The sequence below is a fragment of the Notechis scutatus genome, chromosome 4 (assembly GCF_049901735.1).
Source record: "Notechis scutatus isolate UNSWTSFEM ecotype Mainland chromosome 4, rNotScu1.2, whole genome shotgun sequence".
Taxonomy (NCBI): domain Eukaryota; kingdom Metazoa; phylum Chordata; class Lepidosauria; order Squamata; family Elapidae; genus Notechis; species Notechis scutatus.
The window spans coordinates 107527237-107555110 of record NC_142012.1 but is presented as its reverse complement, the minus strand read 5'-3'; the positions used below and the strand labels follow the sequence as shown (position 1 = coordinate 107555110).

At 38.1% G+C, this 27874-nt stretch overlaps 1 protein-coding gene across 1 annotated transcript in view; it reads right to left on the bottom strand.

Moving 5' to 3' along the window:
- Nucleotides 1-27874, bottom strand: part of C4H10orf90 (chromosome 4 C10orf90 homolog) — a 112468-nt gene that overhangs the window by 36223 nt on the left and 48371 nt on the right. Inside the window, exon 4 of the mRNA XM_026667190.2 lies at nt 2958-3245. Within this exon, the coding sequence (XP_026522975.2) occupies nt 2958-3245 (288 nt within the window). The remainder of the gene's footprint in view (nt 1-2957; nt 3246-27874) is intronic.

The following is a 27874-nucleotide window of genomic DNA, read 5'->3' as shown; positions in this document are numbered from 1 at the left end:
CTGTTTGTAATCATTCTGTTCAGTCTTCTTGTAGCAGCTAACTAAATGGTCAACCCTTTGTTCAGCTTCTTTGCAGAGGTTGCATTTACTGTCTGTTCTCAATTTTGGGATGCATTCTCTTTTGTTCTTAAGTCTTAGTCTTGTAGAAGCAGATTAGCCCTCAGTCTCTTTCTTAAACTTCCATGCTCTTTACCCATTGTTAGGCCTTATTATTTGCTTTGCCTGCCATTATATTTTAATGCATTGGCCATAATGTTTTGCTTGCCATATCTATTTTCCATTCTTCACTTGTTCTTTCTTCTAGGCCAGTTTGGTCTCTTCAGTACTCAATCAATCTTCATGGTATACTAACTTCAGTGCAACTTCTTCACTTCAGATATTCTTCCAATATCTTTATTTCTACTTCAACTCACTGGTGTACTTGTAACATTCCATGCCCGCCTATTTTCCTTGGTAAGTAGAGCCTGCCAACATTGCTGCGGGGATGAAAGGCATGATTCTTTGTAATTATTTTTTCTGGTCTTCCTATCCAGGACTTTTAGTTCTGCTTGAGTCCAATCCACAACTCCAGCTGTGAATCTAATGATTGGAATTTCCCAGGTGTTAATTGCTTGATAGTATTTCCTCCACTGAGTTTGAAATTTAATATCTTCTTCACTCTCATGATATATTCACTACTAACTTTCCTAACTTCAGTATCCTTGATGTTGTCGGCTTGAAGGAGGGACAGATATTTCTAATGTCTTCATCCAGGCTTTTGATATTATTTCCATAAGACATCTTGATTACAGATTTCTTTGTTTTCCCAGTTGATGGTAAGGATAGCATATTTGTTCAATCAAAACTCCATTGCAATATCTTGGCTATATTAATCTTTGCACAAAGCTTTTGTTATTTCTATTGATTTCTGTTATTTTAGGTACTTGACTATCCGGCCATGTGGCAGGGAGTCAAATGCTTTGTTGTAATCAGTGCAAGCTACGTTTAAATTAGTCTCCTTCCTCTTGCAATTTTCCAAAATCATTTTATCTATTAGAAACTGATATTTTGTTCCTCTGCTCTTTGGGCAATTTCCATTCTGCTCAGATGGAAAGAGCTTATTTTCAACTAGATGCCTGATCTTCCATGTTTGTGGTGCACTGTATGGCTCTTCTTCTTGATTTTTTTATTTTGTATCCAAGATATTCCATTATAACAGCAGCTGTGCTATACATTACTTGGGTTGTTCTTTGCAGTGAGCTAGTGCTTATATTTGATATTATGGTATTGGCATCATTTAATATTTGTGCTATTTCTTTGGAACAAGCTTCAATGCAGGCAAGCTCTTTCTGTGCTTTTGTGCTGTTCTAGATCAGGGGTCCCCAATGGCCCACTACCAGTCCATGAGTTGTTCAGAACTGGGCTGCCTGAAGTGGCAGGCGTGCATGTTTCCTCATTTGCACGAGCAGTGGGCAAGCATGCACATGCTCCATTTGTGCAGGCAGTGGGTATGCATGCCTGCTGCTTGCATAAATGGAGCTGTGCACACATGCTTGCGCTTGCCTGCTAATCACCTGGAACCATCCCTCCCCCCCCCCACTGGTCTGCAAAGCCAGAAAAGTTGGAGAATTCTGATCTAGATGTTCAATTATTCTTTGTTTCAAATCTTTTTTAGAAGGCTTTATTCTTTCTGAAGAGAAAGCAGAAGACAGAGTGCCTGGTTTGGTAATGTGCTGACTTCCTCTACTGCCAACTCTCCCTGGTTTGTCTCTATAGTCTGACTTACTTCTCACAAGGCTTTCTTTTCTCCACTGTGGATAGATCTTTGCAATTCTTCCAATTCTGTTTCAGTGAATACTTTATTTTGTATAAATCGATGTTGATCCGCCAGCCTTGTTCTGTTATTTCTGATTCTGGATGTGGTTATTCCCAGAACTGGTACATTGTTTTTAGATATCCACTTATTGTTATAATTGGTTTGTGGTAAGAGATGATTATTTCTTTGTTTTTGATCTTTGTATATTTCTGTATTTGCAACCGGTAAACAACTTTTGTTTCAATAGTGCTGCAGCTGCTGGCCCTGATTCCTCAGCCAATACTCCTGAGTCCTGTAGACCATTTATCACCAGATGTTCATGGAATCCAACATCTAGCATGGTCCTTGCTGACTTATGCAATGGCTGGTCCAGTATGGGTTACTGTAAATTTCCTTTCACCATATTGTTTATAAGACGTACATTCTTTGTATAGTTCCTCTGAAGGGAACCTCTGATGAGACCTTTCCACTGTTCAGTATGGCTGAACCTCTTGCAACCTTGTCAAAGTAGTGCCTCAGTGAGGTATTAACAGAATAACAGATTCAGAAGGGACTTAGGAGGTTTTCTATCCAATCCATTGCTCAAGTAGGAAACCCTATCATATTTTGGACAAATGGTTGTCCAATCTCTTCTTAACAATCTCCAGTGTTGGAGCATCCACAATTTCTGGAGGCAAGTCATTCCATTGATTAATTGTTCTAACTGTCAGGAAATTTCTCCTTAGTTCTAGGTTGATTCTCTCCTTGATTAGTTTCAATCCATTGCTTTTTTTTCCTGCTTTCAGATGCTTTGAGAAGAGGTTGACAAAACTCAGCAGCACTTTTTTGTTCAGCTGTTGATAAAAATAGGATCACCAACATGATCGCCAACATCCGATAATGGATATGGCACAAGAAGAAGTAATAGTATTACTTAAAGTAGCATTTATTAAATTATTTTAGTATAATAAATGTTTTTGGGTTGATGAACAAACTAAATCTTTATGAAGGGGTTGAGAGTTTGGGGACCTCTGCTAAAGTCCATGGAAAACTTCCTGGAATCCATTGCATTCCAATGCAAACATTTCAAAGCAGACAGTTGCAGACAAACCTCCTAGTACAATACTATGCCATTGAATTATAATATAATTTTTTTACTTCTTATAACTGAAGCTATGCTTACCTTTGGAGAATGAAACTTTCCCATTACAATCATTTTCATCCAATAATGATTTTGATGATATTTTGATGTGGCATGCATGATTAGAAAACTTTTGGTTTCGGAAAGCTTGAAATTTTCTGTCTTTGGACTCTGATGTACTTTTGGGTAGATGCTTGTCTTTCCAAGAAATCCTACCATCTATTAATAATTCTTTTTTAGACGATTGCTCCAAAAAGGAAGCAGATGCAAGTTCGTGGTATTTGTCTCTCCTGCTTTGTTTTTTGTTGTTTCCTAAGAATCCATGTGCATCTATTAAAAATTAAGAAAAGGGAAATCAATTGCAGACCATGCATGATATACCATTTCACCTCCTTGTGTTATTTACAAAACAGCATTTTTTTAATTGAAGGATCTAATTCATTAATATACTTTAACATTTCAGAGAAGTAGTGCTGTCTCACCATGACTAAAAAACTGTACGATCATTAGCCTCTTTACTTGCTTGCTCCCTACCTGTGATTACAAAATTAATGTCTTCCTAAGCAGCACCTACATTTTATTTCCATTTCCACAGTACAAGATTGTACATGCTAGGCACTGGGGAAATAACTGTCAAGAATTAAGGTACGCTTCATAAAAGATACATTATTGGTGTAATTTATTTCATAAACATATTTCAGTGGCTCACTGTTTGACTCAGGAATTTGACTACAGATAGGCTTTCTCTATTTTGGGGGCAGAAATTTATCGCAATTTATGTAGCTTTCTGTTAAGTTTCTTGGAGTGGAAATGTGAGAAGATTAGCAAATGATGTAATCTGATTCAGAACAAAAGCCAAATTAGCCCAAATGACTGGTTATTGAGATTCCAGTATAAAATGGATGAATAAACCTAGATCCTTGGAACTGAGACTCTTCTGTAGGGTTTACCCAGGAAAAAGCAGCTGGCCTTCTTGTCAAAAGAGATTTATTTTGCCAGATTCATATTTCCCAACCAAGCCCAAAACTGGCTTCATGCTACTTAGAAACACAAGGAGCTGAGGGTGACAATGGTGGCAAACTCAGATCATTCTAATATATAATTTAATTAAAACTTGCCAAAATCATAAGCTTAAGTTTGAGGATTTTTTTTTTAAAAAAAAAACTATTTAACCAACATTTATGCTATTCCTTATGAAGAAATATCAATCAACCAACTGTATGGCTTATGACTTCTCTTTTCTATAATAAACTTTAAAGTTCACTTGTACTTTTCTAAGTAAATTGGAATAATCAGATATAACTGCCCTGTTCTAATCTTATGTTGGCACTTATGCATGCTTATTCTCCTGTACCTTTGAATAGGTATGGGAATTAAGGAATTATTTGATTATGCTGTTTGGGTGTGTTGAATTGCTAAAAGACCTGAAAATCCATCGACAGGGTATCTTTCCTATTGACCAAGGCAACCCAAAGGCATTTGGCAGCCAAGTTATTTTGATATATTGTCTGAGAGAAAATCATTGTTCCTCCCTAATTTGATAGTAAAAATACAAAAAAATAAAGAATAACTTTCCAAAACTATAAATTTGGTGCTAATTTGGTTTCATAAAGATTGGAGCTCAAATAACATTTGCTATTATTAATTTATGATAAATGGGCAGAAAATAAATGTGGATCCACTGATACAATTAGCTGTCTCTTGTACCAATAATATAATACTCCAACTGCTGAAATGAACTGCTAAAAATGAAGGTGGTTGAAGAAAAATTAGCACGTGTTTTTATGTGTAAAGACATAAACAGACATCTGTTGTGGAACTGAAAATATATTCTTAGGCTGAGCTCAAGTTCAGATATGCTCTTTTCTACAATGTTAATCATCTATTCCCAGAATGATTAATTTGCACTTGTTTCTGATAATAAATCTCAGGAGTCTAATGGGAAAGAAGAAGTAGATCATACTTCTCGATCTGCTCATTATGATATAAAATACCAAGCTGATCGTATCTCAGGTGACACTAGGAGGGTAGTTCTTAAATTGCTACATTGATGTTCTTGTAATAGAGACTGGGTTTCTCCCCTTCCATACATTTTCTCTTTTTCCTATCCCATCTCTCCTAATTTCTTAAACATACTTAATATATTAAGTATGCTCCCAGTTGGAGCTACAAGGAGACTCTAGCTGGTTCAATGACTTTTTTGGTAATGGAATTAGAGTAAGCTGCCCCTTAATTACAGCAGTGAAGCTAAAATAAAACAATTTTTTTGCAAGGGAAAAAAATGAAGCTCATCCTATTTGGCAAGAAGATTTCTCTCCAGCTGTGATTTCTATTAAACTTTGATAGTTTCGCTACAGACTTTTTCTACAATCAGAATGGGTTCAAGTTTTCTGGGCCCACTCAGCTGGAACCCTCATTCTAAATAATCATTCACTTTCCTGTACCCTATGTAAGACAAGTCTAAAATTAAGACGGTGTGATCCATATAGTTTGCAGAACTATAAAAGATAATGCATTTTGGACACCAATGCATAGAGGCCTTGTAGAGTGGCTTTTTCTGAGAAATAAGCAGACAATAGAAGAAAGTGGTATGCTGTAGGGAGGGACAGAAAACAACTAACAAACACCAAATGCCATGGAAACAACAATATAACCTAATCAATAATGTAGTGCCAAATTGGAAAAATTCCTTTGAAACGAGAGGTGTACAGAGGGTGTTGTGGCAGAATGGCATGATCTGGCATTGTGTACCTCCCCACATTCCACTCAGAACATTTCCACCCAAAGTGTTTGTGCCATTTCCATATCTGCATATCTTCTTACAATCCCCAAATGTTGCTTTTTGGGGGGGTTGGTTGGGTACTTCCAACTCTGTTGTAGTACAGAAATAATTGCTCTGAGGTAAGGCTTAGCTGGTAAACCCTAGAACTTTGTGGAAGTTGGTAAGTGGAAACAATAGAAACCATGATTTCCTCACCCTTTCTCATGATTCCTGAAGTTTAGCTGCACTGGTACGTCCTTTAAAGACCTTAGGACCCATACATATGTAGAATTAAGTGCCAAGATTCCTGCAAAATTCCTCCTAATATTCAGCAGGGGACCTTGCCCAGAATGCTTGAATTTTTATTTTTCCCCTTTTGAGTAAAACATTGGAGAAAGGATTTTTGTTACTAGAGGACCTGTGTTACCTCGAGTATTTTTATGTCTTGTGCTTAGTGCTGCAAAGCCAACAAGAATGAAGGTGCTGTAATTCTGGCTATTTGCAAACTCTTGTTAAGGAACTGTGGAATAGAAACTGTTGTAGAATAGATGTACCACGAGATAAGAGGTAATGTGAGCATTTATTAGCTTAACAAAATTCACAGGTAGTTTACCATACTTAAATAATCTTCTGTGTTAATACAACAATTTAAGTTACAATGTAGAAATTTCATCTGTGAGAACGATAGGCTTCCCACAATCTGTACTGCCATTCTGAGAAATACAAAGATTAAAAAAATGAAAAATAGGAGGTTTCCGGTTTGTCGGCTTCGCGAGCGGCAGGGATTTGGCGAAGCTGCGCGATCCCTGCCGCGCTAGTCGTTTTTGGGGCTCCACCCAGACGGGTGCGGAGCTAGGCCACCTGCAGGGGCAGCTGAAGGTAGGGGGATCCGGAGAAGGGTTTGGGGTGTTGCAGACCCCTCCCCGGCCGGCAGAACCCCCTTTTCCCAGGACGGTGCAGCGGCGAACCGTAATGGCCGCCACAAAGAAGCTGGCAGCCGGGTAAGAATGCACAGGAGGAAGTGGAGAAAGTGGTTGAGAGGAGAAAGTCTTTCTTGGTTCCTAGGACTCTAAGACATATTTAACAAAATTCCTGAAAAGTATGACTTTCTGAATGATACCTTCGAGAAGAGGAAAAAGCAGCAGTTTAATGGTGCTGAAAGGATAGCTTACCCTCTTTTTTACGGAATAAAAAGTGAACATTAAGAAACCTATTTTTTTTTAGGTGAAAACTGGCTCTAAGCGATGAGTGGGAAAAGAGAGGACTAAAAAAAAAAAATATTTGTATGCTAAGACCTTGTTGGAGGAGATGCCTTAAGGATTGAAAGACTAAAATATATTGCAATAAGATTTTAAGAAACAGATTTGGACTTTCTTTTTCTCTAATTGATACTACCCCAGGAGGAGAGAGTGGGAACTCTGTCTTGGTTTGGACTGACTGAGAACTTTGGGATTGTCTTATTTTTTCCTTTGGAATATTCTGGCTGTTGTAAGAGAAAAGAAAAGAAAAGATTTATAATGGCTTCTTCTATCGAGGAACTGAGAAAAGATTATGAGCAAGCAAAACAAAATGGTAAAGCTGGTTTGAAAGAAGCCTTCCTTTTTTTTTAGAAATGGCGCTTATTAACTATCAACAAACATTGCAACAGATGAAGACAGCAGAAGAAGAACAAAGAGAGGAAGCCATCTTTAATAAATCTCAGAACTCGACCAAGAGGGAAGGAAGAGGAAAAAGAAGAGAAATAAAGGACTTAAGATTTAAAAACATTTAAGAAAGGGAAAAACAAGGTGCAAAATCAATATAAGGATGGTAAACAAAAGGGAAGAGGAATACGACAGAGAAGGGAAGCCAGTAAGGCAGAGGCTAGAAGAAGGGGGCTAGAAAGGTTTGTTGGGGGAAGAAAGAAAGGGAAAAGGTGGAGAAAAAACTACAAAGTTTTGAAATTAAATGAGAAAAAGAAATTTTTTTTAGGGATAAAGGATAAATATAATTTCTTCAAAGAGATTTTGCAAGGTACATAAGATGATATTGTAGTATTGTATCAGAAATAGAAAATTTAAATGGCTTGAGAGTTGATAAGAGATTAAAATGTTGGAATGTTAATAATGATTGGTTTGAAAATATAATATGAGGGGAGATTTAGAATATTAAACTTTAATTAAAGAGTCTATTAAGATTATGGTATTGATGTTATTATAAAACTTTCATTATAGTATTTTGTTTTTAATATTTAAATCTATTGTTTAACTATGTATTTAATTGTTTTAGATGTATTATTCAGTTAGAATGTACCAAGCAAAATCGGATTGGGTATTTTAAAGATTAATTTGATTAATTTAGTGGGGAGATAGAAAGGCATCATACTCTGATTAGTGATTTCAGGAGAAATTTCTTTCTTTTTAAAAGGAATGAGACAAAGGTACAATAGAGAATGGACAAAAGATATAAATATAATGACTCAAATTAAGATGATTAATTAAGATAGAATTAAGAAGAGTGAAATATGTGGAGAAGTTAATATAGAAGACTTAGAATGGTAAATAAAATAAGTAATGATATGTAAGATGAGCCTGAATATAATTGAAGTCCATGAAAAGAGAGATACCTGGGTCCAAGTTACTTTCCAAAAAGATCTTTTTATGTTTTGTGTGTTGTGTGTATATGTTGTTGTTTTTTTGGGGAGAATTAATAAAACCTTGTAGAAATATAGAATGAGAATAATGGTAACTAAGTCAGAAAGAAACAGATGAAATAATAATAATAAAATTGAATAAGAGTAAAGAGAAATAAAGGGAAATTGGATAAGAGGTTTTTGTATGTTTATATGGAAATGGTTTAAAACAGAATTATAGTTTATCTGACTTGTTAAATTTATAATGGAAAAGGGTTTAAACATGTAATGGATAATGATGACTTGTGTGTTTTGAAAATTAATAAAACTTGTTTAAAAAAAAATTGAAAAATAACATTAAAAAAACCCATAGAAACTATCTGGCTCTGTATCATGGAGGTGTGTTCTAGAGATTTTAGCTATTTTTTTCCTTTTTGAAAACAAAACAAGCTCATAAAAAATGAACAAAATCAAGCTTAATTTTTAAAAAACTCTAAAAGATATATTAAACTTGGTTTGAAAATGTATGCAGTGTTCTGATCAGATCCCGAGAAGTGGAATTCTAGGAGTACATTCAAACTCAGACACTGTTTAGTCTCTGTACTGGCAAGAAAGCTGCAGTACTACATTTTTTTTAATTTAATAACATTTTGGATAAGAATCCAAAATGACAAAGAAAAATTAAAGATGTTTAGTTCTATCTGAGTCAAATTGCACATTTTTTACCTTCCTAAATTATAACTGCTTCTAAAAAAGCAGCCTCTAGCTTTTGATGACCTTGTCTGTTTCAATTTGTGGTTTCACCCTCACCCTTGCCTCCACTATTCATTTCCCATGCCTTCTGCCTGTTGCTTATTACAAACACTACAAAAAATAAAATACTGGTAGCCAAGAAACAACAATCCAAATTACTAACACAACCAGGTGGCTCCCTGCATATACTCTGCGTACAAGACAGGGGTGGGATTCTACCAGTTCACACCTATTCACTAGAACTGGTTGTTAACATCCTAAGCAGTTCAGAGAACCGGTTGTTAGAAGAAATTACTGGCCTAATCCTGTAAGGAAGGCAGGAAGGAAACATGCTGGTGTTGCTTACAGAAATTGCCTCTCCGTTAACCCTTATTACATGCTTAGATTTCCTGTCTCAGGAACGTCTCTGGAGTTTTTTCCCCCTCCTTTGCTGGTACTTTGCTTGTGTGGAGTGACCATTTAAAATTACAATGGCACTGAAAAAAGTGACTTATGGCCATTTTTCACACTTACGACTGTTGCAGCATCCCCACAGTCATGAGAGGCCAGGCGAGGAGATGTGTGCCTCGATGTAAGTGATATTGAGTTGGCCACAGCCAGCCAATAACATGACCATCAAGCCATGTCCACCCAGTCACATGACCACCAAGCCATGCCCACCAGCTAAGCCACGCCCACAGAACCAGTTGTTAAAAAATTTGAATCCCACCCCTGGTACCAGACCAGGTATATAATGGTCACTCACCACTGTGGATAAAAACACGTTTAAGTTTGGGGATTTTTAATACCAGTTGATACAGACTACCTCAAATCTTTTCAGTTTTGCAAGTTTTGATAGCAGTAAATTAGAGAAATATAGAAATCCAACATTTCTGTACTATACAGTAGTATATCTTTCTATTGTGTTGTGTTGTTGCTTTTATTCTGTTGTACTATATTAAGTTTTGTTTCTATGTTTATACATATTCCTGGTAAAAGTGAAGATGAAGAACAGTTTAGATATACAATGTAAGTACCAATAAATCAGACTATTTGTAGCTCAGGGTGAATTGTGGCGGGGAGAAGGTAGGTGGTGGCTCTCTGAGCCTAGTTGTTTTCCTGCAGATGTTTCATTACCAAACTAGCACTGGGACTAGCACTGATGGTGCTACCTAGCTTGGGTAATGAAACATCTGCAAGAAAACAAGCTCAGAGAGCACCAACAACTCCTCACAGTAACAAGTACTTAATATGATTGTATATAGGTCAGATTTAGTATTTTTAATATTTATTTGATTTGTCAATCATTTACAAGATGCAGGTATAAGAATAAACATAGTTTTGAATACATGAGATAGATACTTATAAGAAAAATAAAAAGAAACAATAGGACAGGGACGGTAGGCACGACTGGAGCGCTTATGCACACCCCCTACAGGCCTCTTAGGAAGGGGGTGAGGTCAATAGTAGACAATCTAAGGTTAAAGTTTTTAAGGTTTGGGGAAGAAACCACAGAGTCAGGTAGAGTGTTCCAAACATTGATCATTCTGTTGCTGAAGTCGTATTTTCTGCAGTCAAGTTTGGTGCGGTTAACCTTGAGTTTGTATCTATTGTGTGTTCTTGTATTGTGCATCTTATCCAGGATCCCGCACTATTGTATTATATAAGCTGCATGTTTCGCATATGCATCTTGTTAAGTATGGAGAATAAGGGAGACCAGACATCTGACCAGTGACTTCAACTCTTTAATAAAGTGATAGAACATAACAGAGCAATACGCATGGGCAGCAGTAACCCTTTTATAGGGTTAGCTGCTGCCCTATTAACCAATGAAAATGTGCAACAAGTTCAAACTACTAACCAATAAGAACAGTCCCAAAAGTGGCCAATCAGGGACTGGCTCTGGCCCAATCCCAAGTTGTTGTATAAGGACCAATCAAGTGTGCAGGTTTTCAACCCCTAATTTGCATTTAGGTTATTCACTTTTATTGATTCATAATACCCCTCCCCCTTGGGTTCCGTTTGAGGGGAGCTGTAATAAAATCCTCAAGATAGGCAGGCCGTTTGGTCTGCCTGGATGATTTCCGAGGCGCCACCGGGTTTTGTCTAATGTCCGGTTCCGGTGGAGCTTTTGGATGACCTTTGTTAACTTCTATTTCGCTGCACGGCAATTCCATGCTGCATTCACTGTGGTTGTCTCTGCTACTGCGTGTTTCTTCGGGGTTTTGCAGTTCGTTTTCCCCCGTATTACAGTTCCCTGAAGACGCCAACTCCTCCCCGCTTCACGCCCGGCGCTTCGCTGGGCTGTAGGGCTCCGTTGGCCTGCTATTAGTTGTATCAAAGTCAATTCCCTCGATACTCCCTCCCCCTTGAGTTGGTGAACCGGGGAAGTCATGGCCGCTGGGTGGTAATCTCGATCGGAGCTGGTCTATGTGGCGTTTCCATACCCTCCCATCGTCTGTTAGCAGGCGGTAAGATCTAGGCCCGGTGAGGTGGGTAACGGTTGCGGGTATCCATAACGGGTCACCGGAAAAGTTTTTTGCAAAGATTAAATCACCTACCTTAAATTCCCGGCATTTGCTGCTGGAGCCGAAAGGTTTTTCCGGTGCGAAAGCGGGGTGGAGCCGGTCGAGGTGCGATCGTATTTTCTGCCCCATAAGAAGTTCAGCGGGTGTTTTGTTGGTCACGCTGTGGGGCGTGATGTGCTGCAATAAGAGAATTCGATTGATTTTCTCGTCGATGTTGCCAAATTCCATTTTGTGCAGGGTCTTTTTCACAAATTGTACCATGCGTTCTGCACGTCCATTCGCCACAGGGTGCGCGGGCGAGGTCAGCGTGATGGCGGATGCCCCGATCAGCAAGATATTGTTCAAAGGGCAATGCAGTGAACTGTGGGTCGTTGTCCGAGACCAACACGTCCGGAAACCCGTGTGTGGCAAATAGTCTGTTTAATTTATTAATAACTGAGTCAGTTGTAGTTGTGTGCATTCGATGAATCTCGAGCCAGTTAGAATAGGCGTCGATAGTAATCAGGAAAGTGTGACCTTTGGTAGGCCCCACAAAGTCAATATGAATACGGGACCACGGTCCCCTCGGAGTTTCCCATTCGGTTGGGCTTGCTTTAGGTGGGGCGTTGCTGACGCCCTGGCAACGTTGGCACGTAGCGACCCAGGCCTCGATTCTTTGTCGATTCCCGGCCACCAAGCATAGCTGCGTGCATGAGTGATTTCATCCGCACAATGCCCGGATGTCCTCATGCAATACCGCCAACACAGTCTGTTGCAATTTGCCAGGGATTACGACTGATCGCCCCACAAGATACAGCCTTTTTGGGAAAACAGCTCAGTTTGGCGGGCTTTGAAGGGCGCCCATTCAGGTGCAATTTGGTCCGTCGGCCACCCCCGCTCAACCCAGCGTAGTATGTGTTGCAGAACTGGGTCACGTTTCGTTTCAAGAGCAATGTCTCTAGCCGTCAAGGATGGTGCCTGTAGAGCTTCAATCTGTAGTGTTGAGAGGGTTGGGGCTGGATCCACAACAGCGCCTGGGAGCGGTGTTCTGCTCAATGCATCGGCATGGAGAATCGATTTCCCGGGCGGTGTTGCAAAGTGTAGTTGTAGGCCGCCAGGAATTCAGACCAATGGGTCATTCTGGGGGACAATATATACGGGGTTGGTTTATTACCCGCAATGATCCCCAGTAGCGGTTTATGATCAGTGATTATTGTAAACGCACGGCCATAAACATATTCGTGAAATCTTTTAACTGCAGCAACAATAGCTAAAGCTTCTTTGTCCAGCTGACTATAATTTCGTTCAGCTTTAGCTAAGGTTCGCAAAAAACGCGATGGGGGCCTCCGCTCCGTTTGGTAACACGTGGGCCAGAATTGCCCCAACCCCAAAAGGTGATGCATCACACGTGATAGTGAGTGGCAGAGTCTCGTTGTACTGCATAAGTACTGAATCAGAAGTTAGCAATTTCTTTACTTGTTGGAAAGCATGTTGTTCCCGTTGTCCCCATACCCACGTTGCTTTTTTGTCTAATAGTCTATGCAATGGTTCAGCTACTGTTGCTTTGTGGGGTAAAAACACATTATAGAAATTGATAAGTCCAAGGAACGCCTGTAGGTCTGCCTTGTTCCTTGGAGTGGGTGCCTTTTAATTGCTCGTAATTTGTCTTTGGTGGGATGAATTACTTGGCTGTCCAGGAGATATCCCAAAAATTCCACTTTTTCGGTACATAACTGGCATTTATCTTTTTTTACTCTGAGTCCTGCATTTTGGAATCTTCGTAAAACCTCTCTGAGTCATTTTTCTAGGATGTTTTTGTTAGGTGCGGCGATGAGTACATCGTCGAAATATGGGACAATGCCTTTTATCCCTTGTAACAACCTTTCCATTAAACTCTGAAGATTCCAGGGTGACGCTTACCCCGAATTGGAGCGGGTTGCATTTAAATGCGCCCTATGTGTTACGATAGTTTGCGCCTCGGCTGTGGTTGGGTCTACAGGCAATTGTTGATACGCCTGGGCTAAATCTAGTTTGGCGAAAACTTTCCTGCCGCCCAGGGAATGAAGTAAATGTTGCACTACCGGTACTGGATAAGCACTTTGCTGCAGTGCGTGGTTTAATGTGGCCCGGTAGTCTCCGCAAATTCTTAGGGACCCATCAGGCTTGATAGGCGCCACTATCGGGGTTTCCCAACGGGCGTGGTCGGTGGGTTCCAGTATGCCCTGCGCTATCAGTTTATCGAGTTGTTCGTCGATTTTAGGCTTTATGCGAACGGCACCCGACGTGGCTTAAGGCGGATGGGTGCTATTTCAGGGTTCAAGTTAAACGAGATTGGGGTCCCCTTATACTTGCCTAGTCCGTTCACAAAACGCTCTTGGAATTCTTGCACGAGTGCTTCCTCCCAATCGACGCTTTCGGCCTTGTGGACTCCGGCACAGTGATTCCGAGCGTGTCGGAACCATTGAAGGCCTAGAAGACTAGACCTGTCTCGATCCACGACCGTTAGTGGTAGTGTGACGGTGCGGTCCTTGAATGAGACCTGAATCTGCGGGACCCGACGACGGGATTCGGTTGCCCTGATAGTCTTTGAGTATAACCCTTTGAGGGTTAAGGTCTTGGCGGCTAATCGATGGAATAAGCTGTTGGAGCGTTTTCCACAACACCATCGAGAGGGAAGATCCCGAGTCTACCTCCATCACGCAAGGTTTGTTTTCGATGGCGACCTTTACCGGATTTTCCGGCATCAAGGGATGTAGCGTGGCCTATGGTGATTGTTTGGTGGGTCTCTTCCCGCCGGGTTTCTTCACGCCTGGTGGAAGTGGTGGACGGTTTGTTTCTGTAGGAGTGGTTTAATTTTTCTCGGTGTCTGCCGAAGAATCCTGAAGATTGGCATTCGGCCTGTCGGGTTTGGAGTTCTGTTTGCTTCTGCAAACCTTTGTGATGTGACCTCATCTCCCACAATTTCAGCAGAGCGCGCCGAGGAATTTGCAGCCGGATCGTGGGTGATTGGATCCACAACCGGCACACGGTCGAAAGGAGTGTTGTGTGGACTGGTCTCGCTCCGTCGCAGTCGGTTGACCTCTTCCCCATCGCTGTCGGACGGGGACTCTAGGTCTTCGTGGTGAGTTGATACCGGGTGTCTCTGTGCGAGGCGAGGTATCAGTGGCGAGTTTACGTAGCGGTGCGTTGGTGCAGCGCATTCGGCCTGCCAACTTCTTGGTTGCCTCTGCTGCCGAAGCTTTTAAGGGCATCGGTGAGACTGATGTCCCCTTAGCCATAATTTTACTCTGGATCGTGCCGTTTCTAGGCCCAGAACCAAACGGTCCCGGAGAGCTTCTTCTAAGTCTGCAAATCCACAGAGGCCTCCAAGGTTTCGGAGGTCTGCGATATAATCAGCAAGGCTTTCACCTTTCTGTTGGTCCCTCCGGTAATATTCGTGTCTTCGGACTAAGGTTGGCACGGTGGGCGCGTAGTGAGCCCGTAGTAAAGGCTCGAGGACGTCCCAGTCCATCTCTTTTACCTCTGCTGGCTTGGCAAGTGACTTTCCCATTTTAAACACGGTAGGGCCGCAGTGGGTTAGAAATATAGCTCTTTTTTTTCCGGCTGTTGCATTTTTCAAATTGTTGGTCTCCAGAAACATCTGGAACCTATCCATGTACGACTCCCAGTCTTCGGTTTCTGGGTCGAATGGAGCGGGTGGTACGACACCGCTGGCCATGTTGCCGTTGATGGTGCGTGTTCAACCACGTGCTCTGTTAGTTGCTCTGTAGGTTAGTCAGCTCTTCGGTCTCCGCATCCCACCTTCGTCGCCAGTGTTAAGTATGGAGAATAAGGGAGACCAGACATCTGACCAGTGACTTCAACTCTTTAATAAAGTGATAGAACATAACAGAGCAATGCTATGGGCAGCAGTAACCCTTTTATAGGGTTAGCTGCTGCCCTATTAACCAATGAAAATGTGCAACAAGTTCAAACTACTAACCAATAAGAACAGTCCCAAAAGTGGCCAATCAGGGACTGGTTCTGGCCCAATCCCAAGTTGTTGTATAAGGACCAATCAAGTGTGCAGGTTTTCAACCCCTAATTTGCATTTAGGTTATTCACTTTTATTGATTCACAACACATCTAACTACAGTGAATATTACAAAAATGATGTACTACTTATAAAGTTTTAATTAGTAATCCTGGGGGAAACCATTCGAGATAGAAGTGTTAGTAGACAAATTATGTGTATTGTGGTGGGTTTGAGGTGGGTAAGTTTTTAATTTTTAGTAGACAAATTATGTGTATTGTGGTGGGTTTGAGGTGGGTAAGTTTTTAATTTTTCTGCTTTCTGCAATGTTTTAAGAAAGAGGATAGGAGAGGTGATATCCTTCCCTTTTTCCTTGAGTTTCTCACCATAAAGCTATAAAAGCTCAGATTGCAGGCTGGAACCAATTTAGCACTATGCAGCACAGCAGGGGAAAGCTAATTTACAGATAAGAGGGGAGAAGAACAAAACCACACTTTCCTTTTCCCCATGAGATCTGAACAATATAGTCAAACCCCCGCCCCCTGTTCTGACTGGCTGCTGATGCCCTGAATAAAGTAATTCTTTTAAAGGAGTGAGGATCAGGGCCTGCCTTGCTGCTAAGTTGAATGAGATGTTTGCCTCAGCTGTCGGTTGTGTGGGAGGAACAGCAAGTAACTGAACCAGAGCTGTTTCTTTGCTGCAGGACAGAACTATAGCTTCTACACAGCATGCTCTGCACGCCCTATGCTAACCTGCTGCCCTCATCTGAAATGAAGCACATTTTCCACTCTGCAGTATTGAAGAAAAATTCATTTATCAATCTGGTCAGTTACTGACTATGGAAATAGGGAAAGTCTCTTTTGTCTTACGCTGCAAAATTTCTTGGGCTGGCTCTGATGACGATGCATTAGCAATATTCTAAGGGAACATTTATATTGTGTGGAAGATCTCCCCTGTCTAAGGATAGGATTCTCTGGCACATTATAGAAGGTTACACCCAGATGGATAATCCAGATTTCCTCAGCATTAAAATCATAAGATAAATCTAGCTGTCCAGTTAATTGGAACTGACTTTAATATGTTTAAATCCAAATCAAAAATAAATTGAAGCACTATTTTTTTTTTAAAAAAAGTAGCCGAATGGTATATACATCTATATGCTTTTCTATGAACAAAAAGAAAAGTCTTTATTATGTTAAAAGCATACAGGTCGTCCTCAACATAAGATCACAACTGAGATCAAAATTTACACTGATAAGCAAGGCTGTTGTTAAGGGAGTAACATTGAATTTTACAATCCTTTTGCCACATTTGTTAAGGAAAGTCAGACTAGAAATAAAAATTAAAATAAGCAAGAGAATGGTAAGAGAACACCTGCCTGACCTTGATGAATGTAAGTCACTGGGACCTGATAGATTACATCCCAGAGTTCTGAAGGAGCTGGCAGATGTTATCTCAGAACCATTTTATAGTTAAAAAGTCTTGGAGCACCAGGGAACTACCAGAGGATTGGAAAAGAGTTGATGTGGTTCCCATCTTCAAAAAAAAAGGGGGTGGGTGGTACCAGACCCAGGAAACTACAGATCAATCAGCTTAACATTAATATCTCTGAAGATACTGAAAATAATAATCAAAAAACAGATCTGTGAACATCTAGAAACTATAACTAGTAGCTAGCATGGATTTATTAAAAACAGATCATGCAAAACCAATCTTACTTCATTCTTTGACAAAGTGACCAAATTAGTAGACCAGTGAAATGCTGTGGAAATACTATATTTAGACTAAAGCAAGGCATTTGACAAAGTAGACCTCAACCTACTTCTTGGTAAACTAGAAAAATGTGGGATAGCCAGGATCACTGTCAGATGAATTTGTAACTTGCTGACAAACTGTACTCAATAAGTAGTCCTTAACAGTCCTACATCTACATGGATGGATGTAAGCAGTGGGGTACTACAAGGTTCCTTCTTAGGCCCATTACTCCTCAATATCTTCATAAATAACTTAGAAGGAATAGAATAGGCAAAACCTGGCTCAAATACAGAAACTGTGAGAGGGACCTTGGAGTCCTAGTGCACGATCAGTTAAACATGAGTCAGCAGTGTGTGGCAGTAGCCCAAAAAGCTAATACAATCCTTAGTTGTATAAACAGAGGCATAGAATCAAAATCATGTGAAGTACAGTATTAGTACTGCTTTATAAAGCCTTAATAAAATCACACCTGGAATACTACATCCAGTTTTGGTCGCCACATTACAAAAAAGATGTTGAGACTTTGGAAAAAGTACAAAGAAGAGCAATGAAGATAATTAATGACCTGGAGACTAAAACATATAAAGAACAGCTGCAGGATTTTGGTTTGGCTAGTCTAGAGAAAAGAAGAGTTAGGAGGACAGATAGCAGTAATCCAGTATTTGAGAGGCTGCCAAAAAGAGGAGGGGGCAATTTATTTTCCAAAGCACCAGAGGGCAGGACAAAAACAATGGATGGAAATGAAACAAGGAGGGAAGCAACCTGGAATTAAGGAGAAATTTCCTAACAGAGAGGAAAATTAAGCAATGGAACAGCTTGGCTTTGTGGGTGCTTCAGCTTGTCTTTGTGCCTCTGGAGCTTTTCAAGTCAGATGGGAAGGTTGCAAATGGCAATCATATAATTCTGGAATGATGCAACCATTATAAACATATGCTGGTTGCCAAGCACATGAATTTTGATCATGTGACCATGGGGAGGTTGAAACAGTTGTACATGTGAGGACTAGTTTTAAGTTACTTCAGGGGTGGGATTCAAATTTTTTTAACAACCGGTTCTGTGGGCATGGCTTGGTGGTCATGCGACTGGGTGAACATGGCTTGGTGGTCATGTTATTGGCTGGGTGTGGCCAACTCAATATCACTCACATCGAGGCACGTATCTCCTCGCCTGGCCTCTCATGACTGTGGGGATGTGGCAACAGTTGTAAGTGTGAAAAATGGTCATGTCACTTTTTTCAGTGCAACTGTAACTTTGAATGGTCACTCCACACAAGAAAAGTACCAACAAAGGAGGGGGGAAAAACTCCAGGGACATTCCTGAGACAGCAAGTCTAGTCCTGCCAAGAATGTAATAAGCGTTAATGGAAAGGCAGTTTCTGTAAGCAACACCAGAATGTTTCCTTCTTGCCTTCCTTACAGGATTAGGCCAGTAATTTCTTCTAACAACCGGTTCTCCGAACTGCTTAGAATGTTAACAACCAGTTGTACCAAATAGGTGCGAACTGGTAGAATCCCACCCCTGAGTTACTTTTTTCAGTAGTGGTAACTTTGAATAGTCGCTGTATGAGTGGTTGTATGTCAAGGATCACCTGTGCATAGATAGGATTGCTAGCAGACACTTGACTTATGTCTCACCCTCCCTAGCAAATTATTAAACCACAGGAATGCAACCTCCCAGATTTACAAGTGATAATCACTGGTTAAAAAAATATAGAACTTGCATTCATGGCTAGCAACAAAGCAGAGTTTATAAACTTTGATTGTTTAGACACTGATCAATAATGGAAGACTGGTGAATCACCTTTAAAAAAATCAATTGTAATATGGACTTGGACACAGCTGTAACAATTTTAAGCATGTGTTGGAAACAAAATCTAAAATCAGACCCTTGGCATTAGGTGCCATTTAGTTGGCAAATATATGAAAGTATTAAATAATTTCTGGAACTGCATTTGGTAAACATTTTCTTTTAGCATTCCACAATAAATCTTTCCAAAGGCTGCCTCATGTTTTTGTACAAGGAATCGTAGATCAGGCCAAAATAAAATACAAACAGCTGTCAATTATTTCTTATGGAGTATTTCTTATACTAAGTACTGGACAAGGGACAAAACAAGAGAAAGCACTTAAAAAGATGAGATAATGCAAGGCACTTTTCATATTCTGGGAACATTTTCAGAGTATTGTTTGGAGATTTAGGCATGTATCTCTCATTAAGGATATCTAGAATAGTATTTCTAGCTTTCCAAACAACAAACTGAAAGTATATGCAACCCACAGAGAACAGCTAGAATGGCAATTGGATCGAAATAGAGTTTAGCTACTATCCTAGTTGAAAAAAAGACTTAAAAGCTAATGAAAAAAGACATGAAAATCTAATGCAGTGGGGAAAACAAAAGAACAAATAGCTAAGAAAGAAAGAATGCAAGATACTTCCATTAGTAATATTCACACAGACTCTCTACACTGTACGAAGCACAATCTTTATGTGTTGATAGAGTGAGTTGCAGTTTTTCCAACTTAAACTTAACATTCCTTCTGTTTAACTTTTCATTGAGATGTTATTTCCCCTTTTGACCAATATAAACTAGCCATACCTTGAACCATCTTTGTTGCCTTTCCATAGATGGCTTTTTGTTCATGCTGTGGAAAAGCAATCTCTTTTATAAAGCAAACAGTATCATGCAGCTGGTGGGTAGTCTGGATAGGTTTCTGTTAAATTTTTTGAAGGAAAATACTTGGTTAAGGACAAAGCATATACTGAGCCAATCACTAATGAGTCTAAATCCCCATTCTCAATTTTCGATATGAACACATATAAAAGTGTGCATAAAGGGGAGAGTCTGTACTATGGCAGTAGCAACACATACTCCCTTTATATATTACCTTATCTTGCATATTGAGAAAACTCAATTCCCAATCTCCATAAGCTCTTTACTTGAAGTATAGAGCTGTAAGTCAGAGATAGCCCCTTTCCAATGTACACAACTGTCCAAAAGCAAACTATAGAGGAAGTGAATATTACTGAATTGCTTCATTTTGTTCTAAATCACCCCCACACTCAATGAAGCCAAAACGGCAAGGAAGTTAAACATCATAACCAGCATGACAGTACTAGTGCTGATCCTAAAGTAATATTTTGTTTACAAATGCAGGTTGATTAGATATGCTGAAACATCTGGAAAAAATAAAACTCTCAACTTTTATAATCTTATCTAAATTAATTCAGCCTGGAATGAATATCCTAAACAATTGTGAATTAAGTCAGAAATTTTTAAAATATACATTAGATTTTAGAGCTGAAACAATAATTCTGTATCAGAAATGTTTTAATCACGATGCTTACAACTGTCATCATGCTATCCATTCAAGTGAACAGTTATATACAACTTAAAATACTTGTATAAATCTTGCGCCAAATAAAGGTATTTAGATATGGAGGAAAATATGCAGATATTATATATTGATTCTCCCTGGATGTCTTAGTTTGGAGTAAAAGGTTGGGTTTTTTTTAGATTTAATATGGCTAATTTTGTGGCTAAGATGCTTATAGAGAACAAGAAAGTGTACTGCTTTTGTTTTATCAGACAGGAAAAAACAAATCAGTTTCTCAAAACAAGTTTACTAAAACTGATATCCACGTATAAGAAAACATTAGCATGAAACAAAACAATTCAATCTTATATCATGATTTGCATTGATGGCAGACCACAATAAAAGGATCTTCCTGCTGTGTTAGCCACATTAGTAACAGAAGGCTGAAACATTAGAGAGCAACATTTGGAGAAGTAGAACCAAACAAAAACTAATGGAAAAAAAATGACTATGGAGATTCTCAGTCATACAGGTCATGGTTGTCCCAAAGGTGCTCTTCGAAAAGCAACTGGGCTTTGTTTTCCCTTGGAGACATTTCTCTTCTTATCTAAGAAGAAGCTTGGATGAGAAGAAAAATGTTTCCAAGGAAAAACAAATTCCAGATGCCTTTTGAAAAAGCACCTCTGGGTCTGGTATAATGGGGAAAAATGAAAATGCCCTCCCTCAGACCAAATATAGACAGCAAGTCACATGACTAGGTGACTTCATTTAACTTTAGTGCAAAGAGGACAAGCAGAATAAAGTATCTTAATGACTTGTTCAAATCTTAAACCTCAGTATGCCAGGCTATATATTTTGTTTTGGGATATTCTTGTTTTTAAATTGTAATCTCCAAGATACTTTTTTTTTGCAACTTCCATCCTTTTAAGTTTCAAGGTGTCTCTACAACATCTTATTTCAAATTACCTATATACAGATTCTGTCCCTTGATAAACACCAAAATTTGCTTTGCATTTCTGTCACCCTTTCCATTCAATGGTTTGCACTATATGCCTGATATCTTTGGGTAGCAACTAACTAAAGACAATGAAGCAGTTAACCAAATGCTACAGTATTCAGCAACAATATGGATGTTGCTAATATTAATAAGCTTCTTATTTATGGCAAATCTTAATTAAAAACAAGTTAGCTGCAATTATGTATTTCTATTTGCACCCTAGATTTCAAAGGGGGAGATTAGATGGGGAGTAATAATAGCATGTATTATTTCATTTAGTTCTATTACACTGAAGGCTGATCTATTCATCCTGCTTCTATAAGCCAGTGCATTTTAGAAGTAATTTGTAGAAAAAATAGTTGAATCTCTTTGAAGGTATTGAACTCTCTGTGTGCCCTTTATTTGACATTTGTTAAATACCTGTGCAGAAAAGCCTGCTCAGTCAGTCATATCTCATGGTGCAACTCATTCCCAAATAGAGGAAGGTTGCACATGTATGGCTGCACAAATATGTTACTCTGCATATATACAGCCAAGTCATTGATTTGAAAACTCTCAAAAATTGCATTTATATTTACCTTTTACTACTGTTCCTTCTAAAGTATTTCTGAGGTTTGCTTTGTTTTGACACACTTGATCCACTTTTCATGGATGGTTATGAAGACATTCAGGAACCAAAATCTTTTCATGCTCTGTCCTCATAACAAATCTATCAGACAACTTCAGCTAATAGGTAATATTTATTCCTAAACAGAGATGTCCTACCTTGGCAAATTTGACTCAAGAACCTCAAGTCCCAAAACTCCTCAGCCAACTAGGGGAAATTTGGGTGATTCTGGAAGCTAGAGTCCACAAGTCTTAAAGTTGCCAAGGTTGGACATTTAGAACCACCCCTGGTTGTAAAAACATTTGCAGATCTCTAGTAAAAAAAGCAAAAGCCCAGCCTGTGTGTGTTTTTTATGTGACTTGATTAGCTGAAATGGATGAAGTATGGAGTTGTGGATTTTCAGTCTGTAAACTCAAGCAAATTCAATCCTGCAGCCATTCCCAAACCCCACTTCTGTCACATACATAAGGGCAAATTACTCTAATGTCTCCCTTAGTTACTAAGGATCAATTCCCCCAAAGGAGATGACAACTTTTGAGCTACTATGGCAAAGATCTTAATAGTTTGAGACCAAAACTGTACAGTACTAGAAATAACTGGGGATTGTCTCCATTATTAGTTTCTGACTTCTATTTGGCCTTGTGCAGCTACCCCTTTAAGATTTAAAATATACACTATATGTTTATACACAGAGAGTTGCCTTTTAGATATTGACATTACAAATAGCAGAAGAAACATAAAGGCAAATGTTGAGGCAGAAAGGAAAGTGCAAAAAAAGTTTGAAGCCAAGGATGGATTATTTAAGATCAACTCTGATATCTGGAACACTGAATATTCTACCAACATGCCAAAATCATGGATCAAATATCTGTATTCTCTTCAATTCCATCTTTTGAATTAATTGAAGATCCACTAATGTTATCATGGTGACTATAGACTGGGGAATCCCAGAACTTACTTGGTTTCGCTAAAGTGCTCATTGAAAAATGTTTATATTTCTTAGAATGTGTGAAGTGCAGTATATAAATAATTGTGGTAAATAAATAAATAAATTTCACAGTAAACAATATTTCCTTTTCTTTGAATTCTACTTGCATCCTTTTATACTTTTTATGCCTGTCAACTTTTTCATCATTGCAGGTATCTGCCAACCTTAATTAAAAGCAGATTGGTTTGCATTCTTTAAAGGACAATATTTCTGTTTTTCTTGCCTGCTGAATTATGTTAATTCTGAGATATCTACATGGCACTCATGGACATTAGCCTGTCTAGGGGCAACTCACTTAGTGTCTGCTAAGCCCCGAGCCTCTTTACATTTTCAGCATTTTTAATGATTATTTCAATATTAAGCAAAAGAGAATTCGCATACTGCAAAGGAAAGTGTTGACTACAGAATTGTATTATTTTGTAGAGTATCATATGCTAACACATAAACTTTAAAATCATTGTAGGATATATGTTGCTGGAAAACAACAAGTTTACCTGGAGTCTAGGGAGGATGATATGGAACAGATTATCAAACCAGACTTCTGATAATTTGTGTTTCATCACTTGTTTTGTTACTGGTCACACTTAATGTTGCAGTAATTTTGTGAATGAGCAAATCCCATGGTTATTATTTTCTCTAATTGCCCATGTCTAGATAGATAGTTTTGATAATTCTGTTCTTCCACTATTAAAAGTTTGAACTAGAAAAAATAGCACCAAGAGCAGAGGAAATATATATTTATATCACACAAGCAGAGCTTTCCATGAAAGTTACAATTATCTGCCCCAAATTTGCTTGAACTTAAAAACAACCTTAATGTTATCATAGATTCAGACAATTAGTTTGGTGACAGTGTAAGCTGAGATACCACATATGGCTTAAATAATAATTATATTTCTATTCCATTTGTAATATTCAAAATAATTTCTGAAAGGGAAACTGTTTCATAGGATTGTTTTAATTATAGTACTGAAACATGTCTGTAATAAAACAGGGCCTTAATCTCCAATTATAACAAGATCTAGCCCATCCTTATAAGACAAGAGTTAACCTCAAAAGAGATAAAGCTACAAATGCAATATTCACATCATTTTTGCAAAAAATGCCAAATTAAATTCCCTATTATTAAGTCTTCAATATTATTGTGTTTCAGCAGAACTAAATAAACATTGTTTTAAAGGCTCCAAGATTTCAAGACTTTAGCTATACCTAGCAATTACATTAGGAAGAAATCTTTGCTAGTTGATTAAAAGAAACATAAAAAAAATATTCTGACTTATGATTCTATTGCTGAGATAGTATTTAATATAAATAAAATATAATGTCTCAAATTACCTAACATGATTTAAACAAAATAATTCTAAAAATATCATTAACACAATTTTGGGGTGGAACGTTTTAGAGAAGATACAGCTTACCCAATATTTACAAGACATCTGATAAATATAATCACACAACTGGCAAACACCACACTGCTAACTGAAGGTAGGTTAATGAAAGACACTGATACATTTAAAAAAACTGAGTAATACCCATTGGAGCAAGATTATGACCTAAAGGACAATGATGTCAATATAGTATTATTGAGAATGGGGCTGAAAGAGTTTGAGATGTCGTACACAAAATGCATCTTAATAATGAAAGACCAAAGTCCTGTAAACATTTGGCAGAAATAATATTATTCAAGTCAAGGCTCTTTACAGTATTACTGTTATAGTCTTGAGATATTTAAAAAGGTAGGCAAATTTTTATATATTTATAATGTATATTCAATTTTAAACTGGATTAAGTCATTTAAATATAAATATATTTTAATAACTGAAAAATGCCATTTTTGTATTATTCTAATCCTGAATACAGAGCAAAGGTGACACGCTCATAAGTGGTAGAAAACATATTTCTTTCTACTACTGATAGATGTATCACCAATAAAATCACATTTATAAAATAAGACAAGAATGAACATAGAAATTATTTGAACATCATTCATCATTTGGATATAATTCAATTTAGTCACAGTCTTCTGCTATATACAGCATAAAATACACTATCATACTGCAATAATGCCACTCAAAACCTGTGAAAACTATTCTATAACAGAACTTCACCCAGGATAAACTATGAGTAAACTGATAACAGATAAGGATTACATAAAAAGAGTTCCCCACAATATCGATCATAAGTTAATAAACACACAACACTTTTTCCAATGGGACTGAAAAAATTAAAATAATGAGGCAGGAATGTGTATTAGCCCTAAATGCAATCTGAAACTATTCTAAATTATGTTATTTCATAGTTATTTTCTAAATTATGTAAAGTTCATATAAGCATAGCTTCATTCACACTTCAAAATTACCTTTCTCAGATAGCAGCATAACATTTAAAATAATTTTTAAAATTGAGGAATTTCTAAAACGCCATCACAAATACATTTTAGATAGCTCTGTTGTCAAATATTCAAAGAAAAATATTAAAACTTAGGTTTTTTTCAACTTTTAATTTTTACTGTTTTCATGCTTAGAAGTTTGCTGTTATTTGCAAATCTGGAGGCTGACCTTAATCTGAGCTCTCGACTTTCAGGATCTAAAACACAGTATGCTTTTGTTTCTGATCCTATCCTATTTCCATCTGACGGATAACTATAGCTCTTTTAAATTAGGAAGTGCACATCATTTTTTTTAAAAGGTGTTGTCCATTTTGAGACAACAGACTAATCCTTGTGAAGAGAAACAAATTGCTGATTTTTGTATTTCTCTGTGTGCAAACTCAATTCAAAAGTGACTACCAATATAACAAAGGCAGTGCATTTTCTAATAGATTCTATGGACCTCTGGAATCTCCCTCTATAGTATGCTAGTGAATAAGTTGGAAGACAATATCAAACCAGTCCCCATTCTGCCTTTGAAATCTACTGCTGTAAACAGTAGAAAATTGTGTATCCAATTGTGTAGCCAATAAGTCAAGGGAAGACAAGGTATTGCATTTTCTACTAGACTTTCTGCTCATTCTGGAATTTCTTCTAGTTCATTAGCAAATAACAAGACAGATACTACATTCTCTTTGGAGTCTATTATGCATACGGTAGAGGATAGCCAACCTGTGAGGCATCATATGATGGCTGAGAAATAACAGAAGAAAAGTAAACAACTAAGAAATAGGGAGTCAACTGGTATCTTATTTCACAAACAGCAAGTCCAAGAAATCCTTCAGATCATTTGAAGAAATTCTGCCTTAACATTATCGTTAATCACCGTTATAAATAAAAGTTGAAAATTCTTCTCTGTACTAGTAATATAAAGATACCTTATCAAAGACTGTGTAAATCTTGCCCAGCCGCTGCTTATTAGATGACAGCTGACTCTAGCCATTAAGTTGATGACAAGCATTCCAATATAATATTGTAATGGTCAATCAAGTATCTGAGCAAACAGAAATAATGAATATGGCTTCTAGTGGAACCCATACTGGTTCAAAACCATTCTTTATCAGTTCAAAGTATGGACAAATACTAATTTGATAGAAAAAATCAGCAAATCTTTTTCCCCAAGACTTGAAGCAAATTGACAAGCTCCTATAGGAACTATCACCTCCAAATAATCTTGACTTATGCAAATTTTAGCATATGAAGGAATTACCTAGATCATACAATTCATTAAATTAGATTACCAGAAAGTCCTTGATGTTTTTTATGATAACTCACATGAAGAGAAGTAGTTGCTTTGGAGCAAAATATCTTGCCTGGTGCTAGGCTTCTATAGTTATGATAGTCTAAGGATAACATCCTATATATGAACTCTAATTATTCTTAACATCCAAATATTTCATCAACGGAGGCTTTTTGAAATATGTTTTCCACTGAATGATATTCTTCACAAAGAGGCCTCTTCTCTGTAACTTTATGAAAAATTGCGGGATTACATCTCAGAAAAAAATGCACCTCCTAATGTTGCTCTAGACCAGGGGTATCAAACTGGCAGCCTATTGGCAGGATGCCTCACGCACAAGCCACACCCACCCCAGCTTTGCAAAGGGAAAAAACATTAAGAAATATCACGTGATACCAACATGACGCCACAAATTTGACCCCCGTGCTCTAGACAGGTTTGAAATTATATCTCATTCATCAAGGGTTAATAAAGGTTCTGGTATGACACTACAAGAAAAAACAGCAGACTATCAAATGTGTGATGTTTCCTAATAGCATCAAAACTCATGGTTGAAATATGGATAATCATTTTTAAAAAATTAGGTGCTTTAAATTTCAAGAAATATTTCAATCCTCAAAAGAAAAGAAAAAACCCTCTCAATTGAAATATGCTTCCTTTCTAGCCCAAAAGAGTACATCAGTAATTGTAATAATCTGCTGGGAATGTAAACATATTCCTGCTGCAATTTAGTTATTTTCTGCAAAAACAGTTGCTCAGCTCTGGTGGGCTGCAATCAGATCCCATTCCCACTGTTCCTACTTATGCAAGAACACAGTCTTCCTTTTTAAGATCCAGTTGTGACAAGGTTAAGAAGGTGATTAAGCAGATTGGAAACACTGGATAGAACATGAATTCAGTCAGGCTATTACAGCGAGTCTAAAACAGTCCGGGGATTGTCTGAAATCACTATCCCTGGGCCTTCCCCAGAACCTGTTTTAATGCTTTTCCTTCAGCTGTTTTAGAAG